This window comes from Alosa pseudoharengus, unplaced genomic scaffold (assembly GCF_046254945.1).
Source record: "Alosa pseudoharengus isolate Yale_2024_CS ecotype anadromous, Long Island Sound unplaced genomic scaffold, YU_APseudo_1.1 YU_APseudo_1.1_scf_15, whole genome shotgun sequence".
In the NCBI taxonomy this organism is placed as follows: Eukaryota; Metazoa; Chordata; class Actinopteri; order Clupeiformes; family Clupeidae; genus Alosa; species Alosa pseudoharengus.
The window spans coordinates 28,433,887-28,459,427 of record NW_027468620.1 but is presented as its reverse complement, the minus strand read 5'-3'; the positions used below and the strand labels follow the sequence as shown (position 1 = coordinate 28,459,427).

General features: G+C 43.8%; 3 protein-coding genes across 4 annotated transcripts; 1 reads left to right on the top strand and 2 right to left on the bottom strand.

Moving 5' to 3' along the window:
• Positions 1-65: 65 nt before the first annotated feature.
• On the bottom strand, positions 66-11,420 carry fhip2a (FHF complex subunit HOOK interacting protein 2). The gene is made up of 17 exons (XM_076286170.1): positions 11,135-11,420; positions 9,921-9,999; positions 9,391-9,560; positions 9,141-9,245; positions 8,894-9,016; positions 8,502-8,705; positions 7,830-8,026; positions 7,425-7,539; positions 7,240-7,316; positions 6,540-6,732; positions 6,171-6,334; positions 5,354-5,497; positions 5,159-5,249; positions 4,889-5,032; positions 4,278-4,418; positions 3,259-3,362; positions 66-3,074 (listed from the first exon to the last, which is right to left on the bottom strand). Exons 1-17 carry the CDS (start codon positions 11,177-11,179, stop codon positions 2,963-2,965), a joined length of 2,208 nt encoding a protein of 735 aa, XP_076142285.1. The 5' UTR covers positions 11,180-11,420; the 3' UTR covers positions 66-2,962.
• A 782-nt stretch (positions 11,421-12,202) lies between these two features.
• On the bottom strand, positions 12,203-18,877 carry ttl (tubulin tyrosine ligase). Its single transcript, XM_076286168.1, has 7 exons — positions 18,037-18,877; positions 17,347-17,425; positions 16,767-16,999; positions 16,354-16,489; positions 15,840-16,109; positions 15,596-15,739; positions 12,203-14,839 (listed from the first exon to the last, which is right to left on the bottom strand). Exons 1-7 carry the CDS (start codon positions 18,203-18,205, stop codon positions 14,653-14,655), a joined length of 1,218 nt encoding a protein of 405 aa, XP_076142283.1. The 5' UTR covers positions 18,206-18,877; the 3' UTR covers positions 12,203-14,652.
• A 506-nt stretch (positions 18,878-19,383) lies between these two features.
• fignl1 (fidgetin-like 1) lies at positions 19,384-22,548 on the top strand. Of its 2 annotated transcripts, none has more exons than XM_076285123.1 (2): positions 19,384-19,609; positions 20,314-22,548. In XM_076285123.1, the coding sequence occupies exon 2, from the start codon at positions 20,331-20,333 to the stop codon at positions 22,350-22,352; it is 2,022 nt and encodes a 673-aa protein (XP_076141238.1). In that variant the 5' UTR covers positions 19,384-19,609; positions 20,314-20,330; the 3' UTR covers positions 22,353-22,548. The 2 variants fall into 2 exon arrangements, with proteins under 2 accessions (XP_076141238.1, XP_076141237.1); XM_076285122.1 differs by having other exon boundaries at positions 19,573-19,609; positions 20,244-22,548.
• The last annotated feature ends 2,993 nt before the right edge of the window (positions 22,549-25,541 follow it).

Sequence of the window (25,541 nt, the reverse complement as noted above, 5' to 3'; positions counted from 1 at the left end):
TTTGGTAAAAAGCATGAAAAGTGCACTGTTTGCATCCCTGCAATAAAATAAGACATCACCAATCCTTGAAGAAAGCAGTCTTTTTAATGGGACGGTAACTGATTAAGAAAGCCATTTTTCTTTTATGTTCGCAGACATACACAAAAGTGGAGGGTGATCTTAATTTCACAGGTGTATTAAATATCAGCAGACAAGGTGCAAAGTCAGTGTTTCTTATGCAATGAGAACGTCTGGCATTCCCTCTCCTCTTCAGATCCACTGATGTCTGCCCGAGATGGACTTACAGCAACAACCTGCTACATTTGGGAGGTAAAAAGAGTTGAACATGCAATCTATTTGCTATCAACACAAAAATACATTATTTAAATTAGGACAAATATGGCAGTGATACCCAAAAGAAGACAAACAGGTCCTCTATCAAGGAGAGCTGGCAAAAAGTCAACATTATGTGTACTGCCAACCAGATCTCCAAGGTTTTACAGTGGCTGGTCAAAGCTGACATGACGAAGGGGAAAAGGACATCCAAGTCCTTAACAAATCAATCATAACTAATTTCAGAATAGAACATCCAATTGAATGTGGGTAAAACTCTGTAGAACTCAGTCTCCATTGAAAAGATCTTCTAAGACTCCACTGCTCCACTGCATATGAAGTAAGGCATTGGTCATTTCCTCATCAGTGGCCATTCAGAAACAAAGTGCAGATGTCAGTATTTTAATGGATGGAGAGGTGCTGCTTTGTTTACCTAAACTCACCCAAAAGTGGATGTGCATGCATTTACACCAGACAGCACAACTTCTACTGTACATATATATACAGAAGTCAAGAATGCTCTGAGAAGTCCATTGGTATAAAATGTGCATGATCAATAAAAAAGATGTTTTTTTTTTCTCACAAAAACAGACAGCCACTCTTTAAATGGTACATCTTTTTGGTTCATGAAGAAAATACAATTAAACCTAAAGTACTATACATTTTTTAACATATGAACAGAATGACGATGTGCAATTTCTTTAGCCTTTAAATGCAAGCATGATGTGCTCAGTTACGTTATAAGGCAGGACACATGGTAGCAAGAGAAACAAAACATAAAGAACAAAGCTTACTTAAGCCTTAATATAATACCTGACCTTAAGACTGAGTCTCCAACCCAGTGTAACTAAGCACTGACCATGCTTACAGAGTTGCTCACTTACTAGCACACACACTCTCATACACACTTATGTCCACACCTTCTCCTCACAACAGATATCGAAGCAATCAACTAAAGTCCAATTTACTGTGGGGCACAGAAGTGAATATAAAGTCTTCATAATGCTTGACGTTTCACCTACCTCTGGTTTCATGCCTAATCTAAGAGCAGAATTAACACGTTAAAAGAAGGGACAGAAGGGTTCAAATCTATTGCTCTTAAAATCACTACCCAGAGGAAGAGGGGTGCTGCTTGACACATTCCCATCAGGTCCTCCAGCAGGCTGAGACACTGACACGCCATCCTGCCATTCCTCAGTGCCCCACATCCCCGTGCTGGTGCCAGTGAACTTGCTGGGGTGGTCAGGCAAACTAACAGGAGCCAATAGCATGTGCAAAAACTCACATTCAAAAAAGGGACTGGTCAGGGGTCTGACTCCTGTCATTTCTCTCACACCTGGTCAAAGACAAGATGCGTACAGACATTTTTTACTACGCTAAAGGCCTCAGCAAACTTCCCCTTTGGTGCACAGTGATAGCATCTATGCATGGTTTTGTGTCACTGGGTTCAAGTCACTTTCATTATCTGTTGTAGTTCCACATGTTATGAACAGACGCGTGTACTCCTAGGGGACCAAGCGCTAGCCTGAATTCCATAATCAGTGTGACAACGTCGAATGGAGTACGTCTATGATTTTAGTACTGCATTGGCGAGTTCCATAAAATCATCCACTCCAGTCTATTGAGACCTTATAAATAAACTGTGTTTGAAAACAAAAAGTTGCAATGGAGCTATAAAAATAGCAAGCTGAAGGCACACACACACACACACACACACACACACACAACATAAATATGTACGCAGCAGAGTAAAGGAATAACCATACAATGGTTTAAAAACACTGTCAGATATCTGAGAGTCCTCTAAATCCTGCAAATCTAGGCAGCCTGCGCACAGTTCGGAGAGCCTTGAGTCTGAGAACACAACAGTCTTAAAATATGGACAATGCTGAATTGGTGTGATATTGTACTAAAGAGAAGCCTGTTTCAGTTACTAAAGCATCAATAAAAAGTCTTCCAAAACTCTTCACCATTAATTAAAATCACAAACCCCTCTATTTGGCTTGTTTTTCTTTCTAATCAGCTGAATGTATTTTGTTTCCTGATGAATATATTAATTTGTTCAGTAATATATTTTTGTATCTTAATAGGTATGGTAAACAAAACCAGGAAGTTCCTTGGTTGTCTGGAACTCTGCCAGCAACTGCATAACTCTTACAACCATGCCTGCGTCTGCCACAGTCACACTGAAAACTCATTCATTAACGTCACAGATGTAGGTGCAGAGAACAGAACAGAACTTAAGTAGCATACGCATAAACAACTATTGAGGAACACCATACGGTTAGAGTGATGAATGAGCTAAAAGAGAGAGAGAGAGAGCTACAGTACTCTGGGTTCTGCACCATTCCACAGTCCAATGGCATTTACCTCCTGGTGCAGAGGACCTCAGGACAGTTCCTGCATTGTGTCGCTTCAGTAGCTCTCCTCTCCCAGCTGGGGGAGTGGAGATGGGGTCCGGCCAGGGGTTGATGAGTGTGGACAGGTGGTGTCTTATGGGTGTCTGTGGACAGGTGTTGTCCAATGGGTGTCTGTGGACAGGTGGTGTCCGATGGTGGCCTGTGTTTTTGTCCTCCGAGAGGTTTTGTCCTCCAAGGGCCCCCGGCGCCCCGACCCTATGCCCGTGCGCCACTGCTGCTCCTGGGCAGGGTTACGGCGAGGTGGAGGCAGCCGCGTGGAACTTGACAAAAGCGATGGCGGCCAGCTCCTTGCAGAACTCCTCCAGCACGATGACCCCCTCTAGCAGAGTCACATGATCAATGCTAGGGAGACACAAAGAAGCACATGTATTCACTTATACTGATGTTACCGTTCTTACTGTAGTTGTATCACATCTAGTTACCACAACATGTTTGGTTAATTTTACAAGTACCCATAGTTAACGCATGCAACTGAAAGTTTAGGACAGAATGGATATTCTCTACATCTACACAGACTGAGACTTACGCCAATCCCTCAGGTTCCATTCCCAGTAATCTCTTCCTGACCAGTAAGAGCTTGGGCGTGAAATCTGGGATGCGGTGAATTCGCAGCATAAGGTCCCCAACCACCTGATGCAGACAGTTATGTTAATCACTCAGATTAATGTCAATTGTCAATTACCTGCATTCTAACCACTTCACATGAGACACAACTCTGCCTTTTAAGGTGGCACTACAAGTTTAGCCACTCTGTCTCACTCAAAGGCATTTGGAGCATGAGCAGACTCTAAAGACATGGGGCTTTTCTCAATACAAAGTACGCTAAAGAACGGTCTCCCGTTCTTGAAAGTTTGAACTTGAAAAGTTAAGATTGTGAGTCCAGACTCTGGAGAACGCGAGGACACAGGACGCTCAATTTGCAGTTTGAGACAGCAGCGTTCTTGCCAACGGCAGCTTCTCTCGGAACAGCTCGGGAGTCTATTGCTCTATTGGTCTACCCAGTATTTCTGACATTTACAATAAAATATATAATTCACCAGCTTGTTTAAGTTTGTTTCTTCTTTCTTTAATTAAATATTAATAAGAATATATTCACTTGCCGATGGCGGGAACAACGTTTGAAGTTCGCAGTTTGAGAGACAGTTATGATTAACGTTAGTTGTGAAGCCTGTAGCCTACCGTTTATAGCCTAAACATGGATCGGATTGTAGCAGCAATTATGATAGGTAGGCCTATTATGTATCAATGCTGGCATTTCTCTTATGTGAGTGTCACGGCTGAGCTGACGTAATGCATTGTGGAATCTTCAATCCACCAAGTCACCACCCGATGCATCCTTGCTAAAACCAACGATTCGAGAACACTTCCGGGAATGTTATGCGTTCTTGAATAAATGCGAACTTGTGAATTGGAACAGTACTTCGGCGGTGATTGATGACGTTTCAGAACGATTTTCAAGTTCGTGAGAACACAAGTATAGAAAAGAACGCATATTGAGAAAAGCCCATGGTTCAGTGGAGGGGTGTGCTCTGAGCACTGACGCACCCTGACGACGACGGCGAAGAGGGACCTGCAGCCGGGGGCCAGGTTGATGTACGGGTCCAGCAGGTACTCGTGCAGGTGTGGGTGGGGCAGTAGAGCCAGCTTGGACAGCACCGACGTCACCTGCAGGTTCACGTCGTACGGCTGGAGAGGGAAGAGAGATCCCAGATAGACATTAGTGAGGCATTTAAGATGTTTCAGACATCCATGACATGACCATCAAACACTGAGCAGCAGCTGTAGGGGGTCATTTGAGAGCTTCCTGGGCCAAGAACAGATATGGATCACAAATTCCCTGCACATAGTTTAAGAAATATCTGTTTTATTTCAGTATCCTAAGTTTTATTTCAGTGTCAAGTTTTATTTCAGTAAGTTTTATTTCAGTGTAAGTTTATTTTCCTTTTTTCAAATTTATGTTAAGTTCTAATTGAATTAGTATATATTATTTGATTGTTATATTATTATGTCTTATTTGCATTTTCATTTATGTTGATATTGTACAGCACTTTGTAACTTTGTTTTGAAAAGTGCTATATAAATAAAGATTATTATTATTATTATTATTATTATTATATGTCACGTCATAATTATGTCACCAAAATGAAATTCAGCACCTGGTCTAAGATACGACCCATCCTGTCAAAGAGGACCTTGAGGAAGTGCCCCTCAAAGAAGGGGCTGTCCAGGTTGCACTTCTCAAAGGGCTTGGGGTGTCCTCTCCAGTCCCAGCGTTGGCATACTCCACAGTAGTCCCGGAACTGTGGACAACAGGCCAGTTAGACACAGAACCAACTGGATCAAATTCACCGCAGACAGGCAGGCAGATAGGCAGGCAGACAGATAGAAAGATGAAGGGATAATTAACAAAGGACTCAGGGACTCACCTGTCTGTGTGCGTCCCTCAGGTAGGTGTCATAGCCAGTGCCTTCTACCTGATTGGAGGATTTGGCCTCATCCGGGACCAAACAGAGAAAACTACAGCAGGAAGACACAAATCAGTGTGAAGTGTCATGTAACAATTTCAACTAACAAGCCACTCAAAACTGAACCAGCCGGGTAAAAAAAAAAAGATGTTCTACCTGTTTACTATCTTGTGCACCTCAGTCTTCCCATCGGGCTTTACATGGTCAGAATGCTGAGGTGGTGAGCAGCTTAGCCAATCAGGACTGGAGAGTCTGTTATCTGGTGAGAGATCTGAGAACAGTGGGTCTTCCTCGAGATCACTGCAGAGAGGAAAATGTACACATTACTGATCACTGCAGAGAGGAAAATGTACACATTACTGATCACTGCAGAGAGGAAAATGTACACATTACTGATAACTGCAGCTGTGTAATTCTTAAGGCCCATTCACACCAAGAACGATAACGATAGCTATAAATAAATATTGTTCTCGTTAATATGAATGACGACGTTCACACATAAACTATAACAATAACGACATGAAGAACGATATCGTTGGGGATCACTTTCAAATCGAATTTCAGAACGATAAAAAGCTTCAGCCAATCAGAACCCATCGAATTTTAACCGTCACATTCATTAACACAAGGAGAGACTTTGTTTATCGTTGTTCAGTGTGAACGCTTTCATCGTTATGGTTATAGTTACAGTTATCGTTATCGTTCTTTGTGTGAATAGGCCTTTAGAGGTGGAAGAATGTATTTTTCACTACATTGTATGAGTTTTCATTGGAATACTCTTGTCATTCTCAGCAATAATCAATGCCATACCATATTATGTTGTATGCCATTATTATACTTTGGAATTCATCATCAATGTATGAGACAAATTAAACAAGCCAACAACTTGTTGACAGGTGAAGGATTTCAAGCTGATCTGTTAAAAGTGCTAAATGTGAAGATAAAGGCTAAACTCTGGAGCTGGCGGTCTTACACAGAGTCATGCGGCTGTCCATTCTCCAGCGGCTCCCGCTCCTCCTGGGGCTTGAGCTCGGCGTAGTTCCGCTCCTCCAGGCTGCGCAGCACCAGGTTCAGTAGGATGTGCTGGCTGGGCTTCTGCAGCAGTTGCTCGAACAGCCGCAGGGTCATGATGCTAATCTGCAAGTCACAACGGCAACAGTCACACACACACACACACACACACACACACACACACACACACACACACACAGAGAGAGAGAGAGAGAGAAGAACCGTGGGAGGAGTGAGGTGGGTTGTTTCTGGTGAAGGACTTCTCATTGAAGGAGAGCCGCTCACATGCGGCACTCTGTAATCTATGGGGTGTGGTGGCTGGATCACAAACCTCGTCTGACAGGTGGTCGCAGTGCTCAATGAGTCTGTGCCTCAGGGGGACCTGGGAGATTCCCGCCGCCGTCTCCGGCTCCGTGTCCTCGCCTAGGATGAAGAAGGCGGTCTCCTGGAGCAGGGCCTCGGAGGTCACCTGCCGGATGATCCTGCTGAGCAGGGCGGTGGAGGTCAGGATGCCCACCTCGGAGCTGTGGGGCAGAGAGACGGGGTTAGAGCAAACACCACAGGTCAGAGTCCGGAGAGGAGCACTGCATTGTGGTTTAGGGAGAATTAAAGGTGATCTAAGCGATGCTGGGTAACGTCACTTCTGTTGACTTTCAAACAAAACAGAGAGCTAGCTCGAACTACTTCCTCTCCCTCCCTCCCGTGCTGCTCCCGTGCAATTGAAACTCTCCTAACACGCATCTCGTCTGTGATTTGCAGGAACAGTTTGTTATGTTTTTATGAGCTAGGTTTGCCCAGGTTGTTTTTGTTGCCGTTTTTGGAGCCTGGGCTGTCCACAGAGATCGCGTTTTTTTTACAGTGTATTCAGGACACAGACAGCTAGCGGTTGGTTAGGTGATGTTTGCAGTAAGTGACATAAAATGTTTGGCATCGCTTAGAGCACCTTTAAATGGCATCAGTGGCTAAGACAAAAAACAACAAGAAAGCAAAACAAACAAACAAAGTGGTGCATTCTCATTATGGGGACTTACGTTTGCATAAGCTGTGGCTCCATTATGGACACAAAAAATCTGTCTCTCACCGCTCTGGCTAAAACAGTCGCAGCAGACTGTCAGACAGAATAAAAGGAAGTGTGACTATGCATGTTCTTCAAGAATATTTTTTATAGTTATTTTTGTTCATTTGACAGCATTGGGTGAAGTGATGAATACATTACCTTCTGGGCCTCTTTGATGAGCTGGTCACAGAAGTCCAGCCAAGAGAGAAAAGAGATGAGCGCACGTTTGCCAGCAAAGATAGCAGCATCCTCCTTCAGGTTATAAACATCCAACCTACCAGGAGAACATGTGGATCAAATCAGTCAAACACATGGGAAATCAATAAATAAGTCAGTCAGCCAAACTCAAAAGATCAAAAGTTTTTTTTTTTGGCCTTTTATGCCTTTAATCAGATAGGATAGTGGAGAATGACAGGAAGTGAGTGGGAGAGAGAATCGGGGTGGGATCTGGAAAGGACCACGGGGCTGGAATCGAGCCCGGGTCGCCGGAGTACGTTGCAGGTGCCCCAGCCTGTTGCGCCACGGCCAGGGCCCAAAAGATCAAAAGTTGAACGTAGCTCTTACCCCCAGTTGACAGACTCGACCGTCTCAATATCCAGTGGGTCCATGGATTGAGGCAGCGCCTGGTAGAAAGTGCCAAGCCGACTAGTCAGCAGCTCACAGAGCTCCGTGCTCTCGGTCAGGCATTTGGTTGCGGCCGGCTCCGGCAAGCTGACCAGCAGCATGAGGCCCTCACAGGCCTTCACCACAATCCGACCGTCCTGTTGGACAACCATGCAGGACAAATAAACTCACAAATTCCACCGATACAAACTGGGGTCAAATTAGATTGTCTGTGCATGTTCAGCACTTTGTCACTTTGGGGCAGCCGTGGCCTACTGGTTAGCGCTTCGGACCTGTAACCGGAGGGTTGCTGGTTCGAACCCCGACCAGTAGGCACGGCTGAAGTGCCCTTGAGCAAGGCACCTAACCCCTCACTGCTCCCCAAGCGCCGCTGTTGTTGCAGGCAGCTCACTGCTCCGGGATTAGTGTGTGCTTCACCTCAGTGTGTGCTGAGTGTGTTTCACTGATTCACGGATTGGGATAAATGCAGAGACCAAATTTCCCTCACAGGATCAAAAGAGTATATATACTTATACTTATGCAAACAACAAATAAGGACAACATGAACCATCCACCACTATGCCATTAACTTAATGATTGTCTCTAGTATCAGAGCAGACGAGGAGTACTAACCGGACTCTTTGTCAGGTTGAGTAGGGAGCTGACCAGGTTGTAATTATTGTTATTGGGGGTAGAGTTGCTTGGCGTTGCTGCAGACTGCTCTGGGCTGCTGGGTGATGTTGCTCCAGGGGGGATTTGGCCTGTATCTGGGGCTGACGGATCATCCCTCACCCCCTCTGCCACTGGCTCTTTCGTGTCTCCACGTTTGACCTTATTCTGTCAGCACAAATGCACTTTGGTAAGAACAATTCAGCAGGAGATATCTAGAGTTCAAAGTCCTCAAACACATCACTGCAATGCAGATACACATTCAACAGCACAGGATGTACTATTGAAACAAAACTCTTCCTAAAGCTGCACTGCAAACCAATACAAACTCAAGGAAGGACTACAAACAACTATACCTCCAGGAAAAAGTTCACCAGGTAGGGGTCCTGTTTGAGTTTTGCACAGACAATACAAAGAAACTGGATCTCTTCATTTTCAGTAGGTGCGGCTAATATCTCCCCACATAGCCGTATGAGTTTCTATGAGAGAGAGTAGGAGAAAAAAGTAAGTCACTTTGAAACGAGCACTGATGTCAGAAAAAGACAAGTCATGCTGACCCATTTACGGAGTACACTATGTGAGTGTGTGCTTCACTGTCCCTACCTGCACAGGCCTGTGCACGTTAATGTGGGGCAAGAGGGGCTGTCGGATCCTGCCCAGCAGTTTGGTGTAGAAGCTCAACACCTGCTGCTTCATTCCTGGAGGGCACTGGAGGAAACAACGCAAGCCCTAATCAGTCAATGGTATGTAGTACATACAGTGCAAACAGTGGTAACAATATAGAAATTTGGTTTTCACAATAGCCATACAAGGACTGCCTTAAACATAAAAACACAGCAAAACAGGCTCTCACATCAGCCTTGCCCAGGGTGTAGAGGGTCTCAAGGATTTTGTGGTGGAGGAGATACTCCATGCAAGGCCCCGTCTCTCCAGAGTCATGTTCCCCTTCCTCCTGGATCAGAATGTCCAGCATCTGTTCCAGGTGAGAGGGGATGTTGGTGTCCGTAACTGGAGCTTTGTCATCTGTAAACATTAAGAAAACCACTAAGATTCTTTTCGGTAGTAATCTATGTGGCTTTAGAGTGACTACTTGAATAAAGCTGTACAGAGCACAGTGGAGGAGACTGACAAATTGGTCTTTCCACCACATTCTTTCTCAACTTCCCGACTTAGCCCATACCCAATGCACCACTCAAAGTTCACAGCACACAAGCACTTTGCATGTAAACATCACAAAAGTACCTGCAAATCATGTTATTATACATGGACCATTGACCAGCAATACTTTCAACAAAACAGGTTTAATGTCTTATTAACATTAATAATATTTTTAACTTTGTAACCACTCATGGTAGGAGCCCACAACTTAATGTTCCTTGTTACCTGAAGTCTCTATGTAGTAGTGAGTAATTGCCTTCCAATGATAGACAAAATCCTCCTGTAAAGGCAGTGATGGTGCAAGCTGCAAGGAAACAAATGTTTATCAACTCCAGTTCCTCAGCAGCACCCCAATCATCAACACGCAGACAAACTTAAACACACTCAATCAAGATCTGCAAAATATCACAGCCTTCTATGTTATTGTTAAATCAGTCTGACACTTTTCAGTGCTCATGTCTTAGCGTTAACACGCATACCTAACAGTAGTTCTACAGTGACAAGCTAAGTTCGAACAATGATGAAAAGACGAAAAACAAAGGAACATCTGGAAGTGGGTTTCGGGTGCTACTTGAGACACTACCACTGCTAAGCTAGTATTTAGGCTAGGCAACACATCGCTGGCTAACATTCCTGAACTCAGCTAGCGCTTGCTGTCATCCTTACACAACCTTCTTTATAATATTAGGTAACAAACAATTAACGATGAACCTCGCTTGCATGCTTCTAGACATACGGTGATAGACACTGACACAGCTAAGTGAGGTGTTTTGGATCGCACTCTTTGTAAAAATGAAGCTATAGCTCTGACTAGCTAAAACCTAGCTATGGTTACGTGAAGGATGGATGTCAACAAATACGCCAATCTGAAAACTTAAACAATTATAGACTCGGTTATATGTAACTACATGATAAAAACTATGAGTTACATGATAAGTAGATACAAAAAGTCAACATATGTTGCGTCTGTGGTTATTCGTAATCAGTCCTTGTTTAATTATTTGTGAGTTTAACTAGTGCTACTCAATCAAAACACAACAGGCTAGGTAAACACTCGCAATGACTGTAGCCTGCACATTGCTAGGTACATGAAAGCTAAAGCAAGCAAGCTAATGTTAGCTAGTGATATTACGCAAGACAGTAAAGCTAACTAGCCATCCAGCAGGACAGGCATATTGCTTCCAAACATAATATACTTTGGATAAAGTATATATGACTGCATTGGCCAGTTTCAACGTGTTATACTTAAACTAATTTACGACCCATAACTGCCCCAAGGCAGTTAACATGAAATGTTGGCTAATTGTTTGGGCTATCTTGCAAGCTAACTAATTAGCCACACATCACCACCAAACGTTACAGCTGTTAGCCAAGTTACATCGAGGCTGCCCAGATTATTTCCAGTCGTTATATTCTTAAAAAGGAAACATAAATCTCACCGCCTCGACTGCGTGTTGGAGAATAGACGTAAATTTGGAGAACATTTTGTTCTTAGACTGAATCAATTTTTCACGAGAAGACTTAGAGAATTCCTCTATCTTCTTTCTGTTGTTGCCGCTGCGATCCAGATTGTTGATTTCATATAGTGACCTTCAGAGAAAAATAAGTGGCGTATATTTCACTTGTTTCTAAAGCGTTAAACTCGATGACTTTCCACATTCAGGGACGATAAACGGACTATTCTGCTAACGAACGCCGTAAGGCCACCGTGGCACTTCCAGGGCCAATCACTATTTCTTGTGTCCACCAGAGGGAGAACGTGAGGTCATCGCATTCTACCCACATGAATGCATCTCAAGAATTCATCAGTCTGTAGGCCTACATCTCCACCTACATTTTTTGTAATATTTTCCCTGCTGTCACTTTCACATTTCCTGCAGTATAATATTGTTAAAATGCTAAAAATGGTAATAGCTTAAATTCTACTCTATCGCTGTCACTTTGGATAAACGTGTCTGCCAAATGAATAAATGTAAATAATATTCTTAATTCTTCACTTTTTCTATGAATTCTGCCGCAATTTTTCTCTTTTTGTTTATTTTATTTGCATACTTGTTGAGATGTTGGGTAGGGGATCTGTAGATAAAAACAGTAACCACATAACACACCATTATATGGTTTTATCTTTTCAAGTTTGTATTACACAAAATACTGATGGTTATCCATCTCACCATGAAACAAGACACTAAAACCACTACTATAGTATTTATTTGTACTACCAGTACAGATGCTGTTTCCATGCACAAATAGGTAACAAAAAATATACCAACCAAAGGATTGAACTGAACACACAAGCACAGGGTGGCTGGTAGATGTCTTATTTAAACAGTGGAATTTCATTTAGAAAAGCAGTAAGAGCAAGACTTCATGATAAGATCTGATTTGATGATGTCACAGGAGAAAGCACCCTGGGACCACTGTCAGATGTTGACGTTGGACTCCCATGTCCACCTGCTACACAAGCTTTAAGACAGCAGATACATGCATTCCCACAAACCACAGAAACATTTCAAAACACAATACACTTGTTCTGTATTACAAAATACAAGCAGTATTTCTCTTTGGTTTGGAATAGGGAATGCCTTGGAGGGTCGTTGACAAACAGAGGGTTAGAATTTGTGTTACATAAGATTGTACAGCTGTTCACTTTTTATTTTAAGGATTCTATAACCATACTGAAATAGTGTTGAAACATCATGTTAATGCAAAGGATTAATAAATTAAACAGTGGAACTTCTACGAAGTTATTTTCAGTAAGGCACCCTTTTCCCTCGATGGAAGGTTTTTCCCCTATGTAACACTGTGATAACACTACTTTGATGACATTAGGATAAAATCCCGAATGGCATATGAAACAGAACTATGGAAGCCATGAATTGTCTGAGCGTACCTCCCTTTATGACACACAGATCTGAGATCCAACTTAAGCTTAAACAGTAAAATTTCCTTTTTTCCTCCAGCATATTGCCAAATTGTGCATCTGTCTTCTTTATAAATTAAAGTTCCCCTTTATAGGACTAATTTACACATTACAAATCCCTTCATAAATTCTGCAGGCAAATGGTGAAAAGCTGATGTAACAAAAACATGTAATACTATTTTAAAATTAGCAACAAATACTTGGGTAATACAAACAAAACAAAAACTATTTTAAAACACGCAAGAAACACATTTGAATAGGGCAGATGGAGCTACCCTTTACAGTTTCCGTGCAAAATCCATACAGCTTAACTATATTTAAGCATGCAAAAGCCTAGCTTTTAATGAGCAGTAAATATAGGGTCAACTGTAAAAATCAAGCATTCCTTAATGACTTGATAATGTTAAAAAGTTACACAAACAGTGCAAAATATCAGCTATATATGAGACAAGAATTTAATCTGGCCATTTTTGCTATGCACCTTGAATAGTGACAGTCCAAAATGTTTGCACCATTAAATTCTATGTCTCTCCTGTTTGCCTAGTGACAAACGGATAAATGGAGCCAAGGACTGGATGAAGATTAACATATTGTTAAAACACAATAAAAACATCTGCTCAGTATTTCTAAGGGAGGGATTATTGTAGAGAAATATGTATATTAGGAAACACAAATCTTAATCTTAAAGTAGGGTACTTTTGACCTGTCTACAAAGAGTCATTGGGCTATGCACAACTTTCTTTTTGACACACTTCAACATGCAGTTTGTACATACAAAATGGACACATGTTAACTGCAAACAACTACAGTAAGACACAAAATAATATAGAAAGATATTTTCTTAACAAATTATTTCTTCAGGTGGAGGGCAGCAATTATCAATCTATACCTGCACAAAACAGAATTTGGGGGATTTGAATCATCTTCATCTAATTAATTCCTAAACATTCTAAATCGTTTGTGCTTCACCTTGAACAGCTCCAGCTAGGGGATATGTGTGACCATGTGACCTGGTAGCATCTGACTGATATTCTGTAGGGTATTTCTATCGGTCAAGTTATCAGGGAACAACTAGTTGCCAGAACTATTACAACAATTTTCACACAGACTTATATTTCATTTCACCGTTAACTTGATTTTTTAATAAGCTACTGTAAGCTTTGCTGTTAGCCTTATCATATAAGCAAATGTGTACCAATGAGGGAGCAACTGAAATGCCTGACAAATGTTCTATCCTACTGACCAACAGGACGAGGAAAAATACTAAGAGCATCTGACAAAAGCCAAAACCTTTCCGGGAAGGTCTTTCTTTTTTTGCCTCACTGTGGGTCATAATTCCGTTTTGGTAATTACACAGATACAGAAGTGTAATGCCGTTAAGAAGTAGGCCTGTACACCAAGTGACAGGCACAGACAGGCATTTTTTTCAGCTTTCATGATATGTATGATAGGAACAATAAGAGAAGCAACACCAGACAAACTCTAGTCACAGAGACTTGCTAAGGGTACACGGCCATGAACATTTAAGGCACTGAAGTCTTGGAAACTTCAAGAGATCCTCTCCCCTTATCTTCCAACAAGGCTCTATGCGTTACGTTTTGCCTCATTAACACTACATCCTCGAGAGTTTCCTCTATCTTTGCTACCTTTCATCCAATCATACTCTTCCTCTCGGCAAGATCTGACCAGACAACCCTGTGTGACAGGACTATCTGGTCACTAGACCAATCATCCTCCTCTTTGAATGACATACATGCACCTATCACCATCTCAAGACACACACCTTCCATTCCACTCTTCACACATTCATGTCGTCTTCATCAGTGGCCAATCGTCATCAGTGGCCTTTTTTTCCCTTCTTTACAGATGCGGGTAACCCACCCCACACTACTCCTCTCTGAGGGCACCCTTTTCAGGGGGAGTACATCTCTCAGAAGCCAGCTAGAGGCCGACTTGGGGCCACATCGGAAGTAGCATTGGGTGGGACCGCAGGGGAGGCGAACTGTCCAAGGGCAGGGCTGGAAGCTGTGTGTGTGCTTATAGCTTGATGAAAGGGCCGATTTGATGAGGTGCTCGTAGTTTGGGAGAGGAGCAGCAGTTGTTTGACGTAAGGGAGGGTGACGTGGAGAACGGAGGCGAGGTGGAGAGGGGGTCAACAGTCAGGGAGAAGACGGTGGAGACGGCCACATCCACGATTCCTTGGCAAAGCTCTGGGTACAATTTCCTGCCACAGACAGAGATGACAGTGCTTTTATGAGATAATAGGCTCGGACATCGCAATGGCCTTGAGTTGCTTAAAATAGATGCATGCATTATGCAATGGCCTGGGAGAAACCTAATCCATGGCAAAAGCACACAATACAATTTTCAATACATTTGGGTTTGGGAACTGTCATGGGTCCAGAAATAGCAGATTTAAATTAGCTCAAGAGGTTACAAAATCCTCTGCTTTGAAATAGGAGCAGTGTCTGATCATTTCCTATGCAGGACTGAAGTCTATAAAAAAAAAAAACTCAGCATGAAGTAAATAATTGGGTGGAACAAACAATGTATCCATGGAGACCTTCACACACTGTGTGCTGGGCATAAAGCTCATTTTAGATAACTGGCGGAACTCAATCAAAGCATTTTGGGCCTTGTGTTGAGATTTCACAGCAGGAGGTAGCGGTTCCAGCTAGAGTTGCAGAGGATTATTTAGGCAAATCAAATATAAATTAAATCCATGTATAAAAAAGGCATGCAGCGTTTAGATGGACTGATACACCGATATTATAACAGGAATGATGTTCAGACTTGAGAGTAATGTGAAAAAGGCCGCTGGATCTGATCTTAGGAGCAACTCCAACAATATCCACCACACTAAACGAGCAGAGAATCTCTGAAGCAAACGTAAAACGAGCTAGCTGAAACGGACCGGGTTAGAACATAACTCTGGACCTCATGCGACTAATAAGAATCAAAGAGAGACAGAGGCACTCACTGAGCGCAAGCTGGAGCGCCATTGATCTCGATGAGCCAAACTTTGAAGTCCTCGTCCACCATGAAGTCAAAGCCAAACAGCTGGAAGCTCTGGTAGGAGAGGTGCTTCGTGCTGATGGCTGGCTCAATGCATGTTAAACAACTCCTGTGTGGTAAGATACATGAAATATGAAAATACATGAGAGAACACAATCATCATCTTTTTAAAAAATATCCAACAACCACACAGGGAAAATGATTGATACCTGATGATCTGTTTGATTTGAGGTAAAATGGATGCTTCCAGTGTGACATTGTGAGTGTTGAGAAGGTACTGCCTAAACTCGTCAAAGAACATCTCATTGCCCTCTTCATAGCGCCCATAGTTCTGAGAATGCTCTTTCTGGATGCAGTGGTTGGTGAGGTGGCTGGTCATGTCCTCAAGGTCTGTACTTTTGTAAGGCTCAGAGGACGTCCTCAGCACTCCTTCTCGATACAGGTAGATATTATACTGGTGGTCCACTAGCACCCAGCTCCTGGGAATAGCCAACACAATCTGTCAGGAGGTACTTGGCATGCTGCCTTCACATACATACCAATATGGATTTCGCAATGGGATTATGACATTCGCTATTAGTCACAAGCCTAAGCCTTAATACTCATGTAGTGTTTACATGCGCAAGTCATATTTCAGCAATTCATGATGACCCAAGATTTTAAAAAGAAAATCTGTGGGAATTCATTTAAAAAAGCTGCATAAACTGCAGATGACCTTCATACCGGATGTCAAATTTGCGATGCCCTGGTTCCAGTAGCAGAGGTCTCTCTAGGTACTTCTGGATGATGTGAACTTGTCCCTGATTATCAATGTACTCCAGCAGCTGGTTTGCATCATGGGATATCAAAATTCCAGCCCCTGCATGTAAATCAATAAGTTAATACTGCCTTTGATTGCACTCCCACCAAAGCTATTTGAATAGAAATGTGCATCGTGTAAGGCCATGTTTACAAGCTTTATATAGACCCTTTCAAGAGAGTTCCATTATCAGCATCATAGTTGGCCCCACAAGGCTTCCTTTTTAACATTCCATATGTTATCTTAATGCAGAGGAAGTAGATTGGGGCCCAAATAGAATGTTCAAGCATTGTTTTTGTTTTTATTGTCGAAAGGGTCTATAGTAATGTTTTCTCACCTTTGGCTCCAGCAGATGATTTGGCAATCCAAACTGCTCCCTCTCCACTTTCCTTTCTGCAGTGGTATGATGCTAAGAACACCTCTCTTTCATCTGTCTTGGGATTGCTCTTCATGTGACTAATGCCATTCTTGGCTGGGGCCACAGGGGTGTTGAGGTTGGTGGGGTAAATAATGTAAGATTCCGGGAACCAAATAGAGGAATCAGACAGCTCTGGACTGGTCTTAATTAACCTACAACAAGTGAATGGAAGCAAAGCATGACTCATGACTAACAGACTCAAATTCAGACACGTAGGGTACATTTCCTAAGGGCCTTATGCACATGCTCACCTGCATATCAATATGAACATGCATATAGGACAATTTTAAGTAACACATGAGTTGATCAAATTCTCCAAAATACACATAATAATTCATACTACTCAACCCATAGAAGCTAAATTAATGGGGAAACTATCAAGTAGTGTAGGTTTTCATTTAGAATCATTGTTGTATCCAATAGAAACATGGCAGTTTAAAATTTTGATTTAAAATAGATTTTTTCCAATTATGTATATGGCTTTGCTATCAATACGTACTTAACTAGTGATGCTTTGCGACAAAGCTTGTCTGCTCCTCTGTAATAATTCACCAGCTGCGTCAGTCCCGGTTCATGGCCTGTGGGAGGTTCATGAGAAAGATGTGCAGCAGGTGAGCACAACACACAAATTGAATGAGAATGCAAAAACAAAGAGGAATGATGTAGCCTCTTGTGTCTGGTCAAACAAACAGCCCTGCCTGTGTCTGAGGAAATACATCTGGCATAAAGCCAAATAACTGGTCAAATACGGTCATTATAAATTCAGCACTTGCTGGGTAATACACAAAGACACGTGAGAGATGGCAGGGTGGGGTAGTGCTTTTAATGTGAGAGTAGGCTGCAGAGGTGATGTGTTCTAACCTACAAAAATATAAATCTTAAGTGATAAAAATGTTTTGCATCACACTGATACTTACTAGCCTAAGTAAAAACTGCAAGTAAACGAAGTTTTTTTTATTGTCCCATGCACGATGTTAGCAGATACAGTGTATCACTACACACAGAAACATGTAACTCAAAAACTCCCTGATAGAATCAGAGACAGATACAATACAAGAGTTAACGTAGTTTGCAACTGATTGCTTGTCATCATAGATGGGTATTTAACACAACTGCATACGATGAGCACTACTAGCCTATTCATAAGATACAATAACACAGCCTTCAATATAAAAAAAAGACTCTTTACCTAATCGTCCGAATGGAAGTCTGTTTCGTTCCCCCAGCATTAAATTGAATCGAGGATTATCCTTTTTCAGTCTCTTCCATTTTCCAGTGGCAACGAGAATTTTAGAAACTTCAGCATAGATGCTGCTGGTATCATCGCGAAGAACAAATGTATACATTGGGACGCTCATATTACAACGCAATCACAGAGAAACTGTGTGACTAGTTAAACCTTAGATAGCAATCCAAATGGAAAATAACCCACAAGACGCGTACAGATAACTGTGACTGATTAAAGCCAAAACTCTAGCCGCTTGCTCTCGACAGCTAGCAACTTGGCTGGCTAACGTTATCTACCTCCTACCAAAATAGCCTGTGGCATGTCGCTAGCTGGCTAACGGTACTGTAACTTACAATTACTAGTGCTACACACTAATGCTACACACTAATTTCAACATATAACTGAACAAATAAGTCACGTCTGGTAGACAACAGTGTCTGTCCTTTCGCATTAGGTAACAGTGATGTTACCTTGGAGTCTAAAACAATTAATGGGACCCACAATACTGGGTGTGACTCTCAAACATGCTAGCTATCAGAGCTAAAGAACTGGCGAGCTCATAGTGCAAATTGGCTTGCTGTCTGTCTGACAAGCTTCACGCACGTTAGCTACCTAGCAAGCAAATAGATGCTCAAAGTTATTTGTGTAATTGTTAATTTCCTTATCTCAGCAAAACATATGCATGTTCCTCGTCTATCCTTTCTTCTTATTATCAGATAGAGTACCGTATTCTAGGATATTGAAACACTTCCCCCGTAACACAGCCCATAGATTAGTCCTCTTTTCCTTTATTCCCATGGAGCTGTCAGGCTACGGCTACGGCGTCACCAGACGAACGAGGCACCAACATGTATTTGCCGCGTGGAACTATGGTCAGTGTAGTTTTAAAACAACAAACAATTAATTTCATAATTAAAGAGCAATAATGAACACGAATTTTCAGTATTGTGTTTACTGTGCACCTAGACATTTTGTTTTGGTTGTTGTTTGGGTGGTTGTTTTTATATTTTTGTGCACATGAGTATATTATATGTTTATATGCATTCACTCTTTTAGGGCCACACAAAATATAGTCATAATAATACAAAAAGAAGAAACAGAAAAAACGTCTCAAAAGAAAACATATTGCAGGCTATCCATTCCATTCCATATCCATTTATAAGATATCTTTGACAGAGAACAAATCTGCATATCTACCTTCTACCACAGGAGGGCGCGCTTACACAATTTTAAAAGACTTTTGACCAAGTCATGAGTCTCTCAGTCAAGACTTTGGCTTTCAACATGTGGATAATATTTGTCATCTAATAGTAGTCTAGACTCTAGGCGTCAATGGGATGCGTGAAAAGTGGTAATGGTACAATGTAAAATCATATTAATTAGCTGATTAAAGTGTTTGAAAAGCAGAGCGGGGCCGAGGACAAGTCCAACCCACACGAATTTTTTCACCGGATGTTTTGACATGTGGCGGGAAGTTTGGAGCCACATAATACTTCAGTCACCGCTAGCCTGTAACTAGACGTCTTGCTGTAAGGTAAGGCATTGAGAGTTTAAAAGTTGTTAATTTTGTGAAGAAGAAATAATTAGCACCTTCAAGCAATAACATCCGATTCTACAATTTATTAGAAATGCTGCCAGGCAGTTTATGATACTAACCACTTTTAGCTAACTTAGCTAACGTTAGTTTAACAGTTACCTGATGTTAACTTTACCCGTCTTAGCCTGTGTATTGCAGATGCAGGTAAACACGATACGTGACACGATAAACAACCTAGCACTATGCCAAACTTAATAGATCGGTCTCGTTAAACAAAGATAAGGTTAGGAAGTTTGTGGTAAGTTAGTTAGACTCATCAAAGCCCAAAAGTTATTCCAAATACTTAACGTCAGATAACGTTAAGATTTCCATAAACACATGCAACCTAACATAGCAGCATGCCACATTACTTTCAATATGCTCATGTCCAGCTTTACAGTCGTATGCCACCCCTCCCTTTAAAACATATTTAAAACATATTTCTCTTTCTGTGTTATCATCAGCAACGTGTAATATATGCCCATTCTATTGGAAGCTCATTATCACTAAACTAATTACATTAATTTCATTTTTGTATGCTTCAATATGTGTTCAGTTGAAATGCATTTGTCTCGCCCCCTTGAACATTTAGGGGACGTATGGTGGTGCTCTGTGGCCTTGGCATGCATTTTTAATGGCTCCTGTCCCTACTCCCTGCACAGGCTGGAACAGTCCAGGCATGAGCAGCGCACACCTGGACGAGTGGCAGAGGAGGTCCTTTGACATTTCGTCTGGCACATGTACACCTGAACAGACGGCAGATGCCTATCGAGCACACCTCCGGTCCATTCAGTATGCATGGGCGAGCCGGGAGCTTTCTCCGGCCGCTGCCGCCAGCCTGCTCAGGACCTACTCGGAGCGCTACGCTGCTGTCCTGGACTCGGACGACCCACGCACCGGTCTCAACAACTACGCGGAGAGCGCGCTCCACGTGGCACGTAACCAGAGGAACCACAGTGACAAGTGGGAGTCGTCCCTGGACAGGGCGAGCGTGCAGAGCCTGCCGTGCGTGCAGAGGATGATGCAGACCTGGTCAGGGGTGGCAGGGAAGTCCCTGGTGGCGCCAGCAGATGTCAACGTTGTTGTCGGCGGTGAGGCCAGTGGGAGTACCAGGAGCTGGGGCCGTGCTGCGGATCCTTCCACATCAGGTGGCAGAGCAGAGCTCCCTCATCCCAGTGGCGTGGGGCTGCAGTCCTCCAGAGGTGAGGGCGTAGCTGCCCCCTCTCACCCCACAGTGAGTGCCCTAGAGAGGCCCAAAGTCTGGGAGGGCATCCCGTCCTCTGTACAGACTGCACAGCAGTTCTCTTTCCCAGCAAAGACTCAGCCTGGAGTGTCTCCTCTCTTTGGACCAAATGCTGGTAACAGCCTGGGCTCTCATCCGCCAGCCAGCTCTGTCGCTACTGGGTCTCAGAACCACCAGTCTGTGTTCTTCTCCTCCTCTTCAAACCCCTCCAAGAGGAAGAACTTCTACAGCTCAGCAGGTGAAAATAGCAGATCGGGTTTCTCGGGTCATGGGGCTCAGGAACCACGCGCTGCAGGGAGGAGAGTGGACGAGGCCTCGGGCCGGAGCTTCAAAACAGCTCGTGAGCAGCTTATCGTTGACCAGCAGAAGAAGAACTCGCACCAGCCACAGCGAGCTCAGCCCTCTGCATGGGGCCCAACAACCAAGAAGTCTCTGGGTGCCAACCGCCCGAGGGGGACGTTTTCTAAGTTTGTGTCTCCCATGCCACGGCAGGAGGAGGAGGAGGAGGGCGGGCGCGCCAGCGAGGCGCCTGAGGAGCCACAGCTGATTGATGAGCGTCTGAAGAACTTTGAGCCCAAAATCGTCGAGCTGATCATGAGCGAGATCATGGACCACGGCCCCCCGGTGGCCTGGGACGACATTGCGGGCTTGGACTTTGCCAAGACCACCATCAAGGAGATTGTGGTGTGGCCTATGCTGCGGCCAGACATCTTCACTGGCCTCCGCGGGCCGCCCAAGGGCATCCTGCTGTTCGGGCCCCCGGGCACGGGCAAGACGCTGATCGGGAAGTGCATCGCCTGCCAGTCGGGGGCCACCTTCTTCAGCATCAGCGCCTCCTCGCTCACGTCCAAGTGGGTGGGCGAGGGCGAGAAGATGGTGCGGGCGCTCTTCGCCATCGCCCGCTGCCACCAGCCCGCCGTCATCTTCATCGACGAGATCGACTCGCTGCTGTCGCAGCGCACGGACGGCGAGCACGACTCGTCCCGGCGCATCAAGACCGAGTTCCTGGTGCAGCTGGACGGGGCGGCCACCTCGGCGGACGACCGCATCCTGGTGGTGGGCGCCACCAACCGGCCTCAGGAAATCGACGAGGCGGCACGCCGGCGGCTGGCCAAGCGCCTCTACATCCCGCTGCCCGAGGCCGAGGCGCGCCGGAAGATCGTATCCGACCTCATGGGCCGGGAGAAGAGCCAGCTGGGGCCGGGCGAGCTGGAGGGTGTCGTGCGGAGCACCGAGGGTTTCTCCGGGGCGGACATGACGCAGCTGTGCCGGGAGGCGGCGCTCGGGCCCATCCGCAGCATCCAGTTCAGCGACATGGCCACCATCACGGCTGAGCAGGTGCGACCCATCTTCCACCGAGATTTTCAGGAGGCCCTCAAAACAGTCCGACCCAGCGTCTCTAGTAAGGACTTAGAGCTGTATGAGGAATGGAACAAGACTTTTGGCTGTGGACGATGAAGGGTGACATGTAATTGTTTTGTTTTGGTGTCTGTGGAATTACAACAATTTGTTTTTAACATTTTCATTATTATGGCAGTTTAATGTGTCTACAAATCAGTTAAACTATACACTAAAAGTTACTTATCAGTTATGACAAGTATGTGGTTTTGTAAAAAAGTTAATAAAGTACCATTCCTCTTTTATATCAATATCAGTTCCAATAAAGCTGTAATCATTTGAGTTTTCTCATGGCCAGCGACTGCAACAGACTGGCAAAGTAGGTTCTCAAAATAGGTTGCCTAATCTGCACCCAGCATGGAGTTGCAAGTTTTCCTTGTGACAGCGGAAATGTGCCAAGATTGATCTTTGGGGAAGGTAGGGTTCAGTGTGTCTGTACATCTGCCATCTCCACACTTCCAAAACGCAGCTAATGGATTTACTTAAAATAAGACTTTGGTTCCTCCTCGGGCTCAAAAAGAAATTATATGGAGTATAACAAAGATTGGCCACATGTCCTTCAGTTTTAACACAAATCTTGCCATTTGATGCATTGTACCAGAGTTAGCTAATTTACATCTGCAATCCCTAGGCAGGGCACATATAATTGAACACATAACAGAAAGGGACTCACCAGGCATGACAAGGGAAGTTGGGCAATCCTGAGGGTATCCTGGTGTTATGATAAGTCTTAGACCACAAGCCAGCTCTTGCAATCCTCTTCCTCCTTGTGCATGTGATTTGGGATTAGTCATGGCAAAATGGAAGACACTAGTTTGTGGTGACTAGGAAATTAAAGAGTTTTACAGGAACACTGCATGATTTCACTGTGGTCTGAAACCTAAAAACATGTACCCAAGCCATTAATTTCCCCCTTCAAACATGTTTATGTGTTTTTATCATCATTGATGAATCATAATAATAGTACTAACTGAAATCCTACATTGTACAAAAAACAACATTTTTAAGATAAGTGACTATACTCAACAGCAACAGATTTAGTTTTTTGTTTTGTTTGTAAAGTGATGTTCAAATGCAGTAGGATTTTTTTGTCAGATGCTAGAATCTACAGGAAAACATGCAAAATACTCCTAACAACAAGCTTCAGAAAGTGCCAAGATATTGTACACTTGCAACTTATTTACAAAGGCAAATCCTGGCAGTTAACTTTTTTCAGAACTAATTTCTCATCTTTATAACATTCCTAGAAGTATTGAGGAAGCAATTGTTCAAAATGGATTTGTACCATCTTTTTCTCCATTGTGAAGATATACAAAAGATACATGCCAAGCCAGCCAGTTGGTAATCTGCACAGGGTTCTATGCCTATAGTATACAAAAATGGGATTTGGCAGTTGGTGGGAGAACCTTTGGATGGAGGGGCCACTGATCCCAGACATGAGTATTCCAAACTTTCAGCCCTGCATACCTTTGGCATAATAGATCCATTTAATTTCCATGCTCTCAGTCAGCAGCACACATTTCTCTAAAGTGACCAATACGCAATGAGGTCACATCATAAGTGAGTGCACTTCTTCCAAACTAGCCTTAACATTTTTAGGAAGTGATGTAAATAGGTGTATTGTTTATCTATAGTCAGAACAAAATGTTGGTTTTGCCCATGACAAAGAGCAAGTGTGCATGAATAATGCTCTGTCTTATGTATTCACTGATTTCAATTCATCATCTTTTAAATGGCACATTTGTTCATTTTAAAATAGTCTATGTTTGCCTTTTTGTATACTCAAACATGTAAGCCTCATTTCCCTTCATATTTCAAAACTTTTTGCCCCTTGATGCACTCCTGGAAGAAATGTCGAGACAGTCTAAAGCATCAAGTGTCCACAGAGAGTTTCGAGCTTGGTGTCCTTCAAGCTCGCTCGCTATCCCCCATTGCTGTGGCATGTACACTGTCTCCTGCAGTGGAGGCACCGATTATAGATTGTGCTCACATGAAATGAAACAGTCATTTAATTTTTATGAAACAATCTTTGAGAAGCTGGAAGCCCATGAAAAAAGGGTTTCATATATTTTTCATCTTTTTGTCAAGTCGCTAATGAATATTTCAGGGTTGTGTGTGGTTGGCCGCAGTGTTGAAACTTTGTAAAACTAGCCAGCAGTGCAAGTGGCGAGCCCATCCCATAGGGGCGATGGAAGGCTGGGGCTCCGACTCCGGCAGGACTCCCCACAGCTGGACCAGAGGCACCGGCACACAGAATTCCACCAGAGCCAGCGAGGCCGTCCCTCTGAGACCCTGGCCTGCTTTCATCTCTCTCCTCCAGTCCATCTTAGGTTGGGTGGGTGATGCCTGGAGAAATGAAACGGGGACTCCACAGTATCATCACACATGATCTGCTATGCTGTAATGTTGGGCAGAATGTTTTCTTAAGAGATACATAGTTTGATATGTCTAATACTACAGTCATTTACATTAACATAAACACGTGTCCTCATTTAGTGGAATTTGGGATTTTCCCCTCGTTTTTTCCCCTTTGTCATTAAATGTCATTGTCAAAAAACACTTTTTTTAGCATGTGAGGTAAACCCCAGAATTCCTGACTGAGTTGAAGTGCAAGTGATTTTTTGCGGTGGTGGGGGGTATTTTAGTTGACTGGTTTGAGCGCTTCAGTTCAAATGGAAAGGGGAAGTGAGATCTGGGATTCAGACTGGGGGAGAGTGTGTTGGCCAGATTATCCCTCTCATGCAAATGTCCTCCCTCCCCTGTTAGGTCCCAGTGAAGCGTAGGGGGTTCAGCACTGGCCCCAGCTGCTTCCCGCTTCCGCCCAATCGCACAGCAGCCATCTGGACGGCGCACCCCCCCCCCCCTCTCTCTCCCCCACCTCCTCTATCTGTCTCTCCTTCCCTCTCACCCCCCCCCTCTCTCTCTCACTCTGTCTTGTGTCTAGGTACCCCTTACCCTCAATGCCCCTTGGCCTTCTTCACCCACACAGGAGTAAAGGCTTTGATTCTATGTTACACCACACAGACCCCGTGTACACCTTAGCATCATGCGTGGTCACCTTAGACCCATCTCTGCCCCAACTCTTTTACCCCCGGTGCCCCGGAGTCTGCCCCCTTGGTCCTCACACCTCAGCCACAGCACACGCGTGGGGCTCCAGTGCCCGCCGTGTCCGGCTCTTAACTCCCCGTAACCCCCGACTCACACGGGCTCTACCGCTTCTCTTCATTTCTCCACATACTCCAAAAGTTT

What these genes read in the sequence shown, in the direction of transcription:
- fignl1 (XM_076285122.1), top strand. Translation starts at nt 20,286, where the DNA reads ATGGCTCCTGTCCCTACTCCCTGCACAGGCTGGAACAGTCCAGGCATG.
- fhip2a (XM_076286170.1), bottom strand. Translation starts at nt 11,179, where the DNA reads ATGTTCTCCAAATTTACGTCTATTCTCCAACACGCAGTCGAGGCG. An exon ending in ACGTGCACAGGCCTGTGCAG is followed by an intron (nt 9,017 to 9,140) that starts GTAGGGACAGTG and finishes TCTCTCTCATAG; the next exon opens with AAACTCATACGGCTATGTGG. An exon ending in GTCGAGTCTGTCAACTGGGG is followed by an intron (nt 7,540 to 7,829) that starts GTAAGAGCTACG and finishes TTCTCCTGGTAG; the next exon opens with GTTGGATGTTTATAACCTGA.
- ttl (XM_076286168.1), bottom strand. Translation starts at nt 18,205, where the DNA reads ATGAGCGTCCCAATGTATACATTTGTTCTTCGCGATGATACCAGCAGC. An exon ending in ACTTCCATTCGGACGATTAG is followed by an intron (nt 17,426 to 18,036) that starts GTAAAGAGTCTT and finishes AACCTCCCACAG; the next exon opens with GCCATGAACCGGGACTGACG. An exon ending in ATCATCTGCTGGAGCCAAAG is followed by an intron (nt 16,490 to 16,766) that starts GTGAGAAAACAT and finishes ATTTACATGCAG; the next exon opens with GGGCTGGAATTTTGATATCC.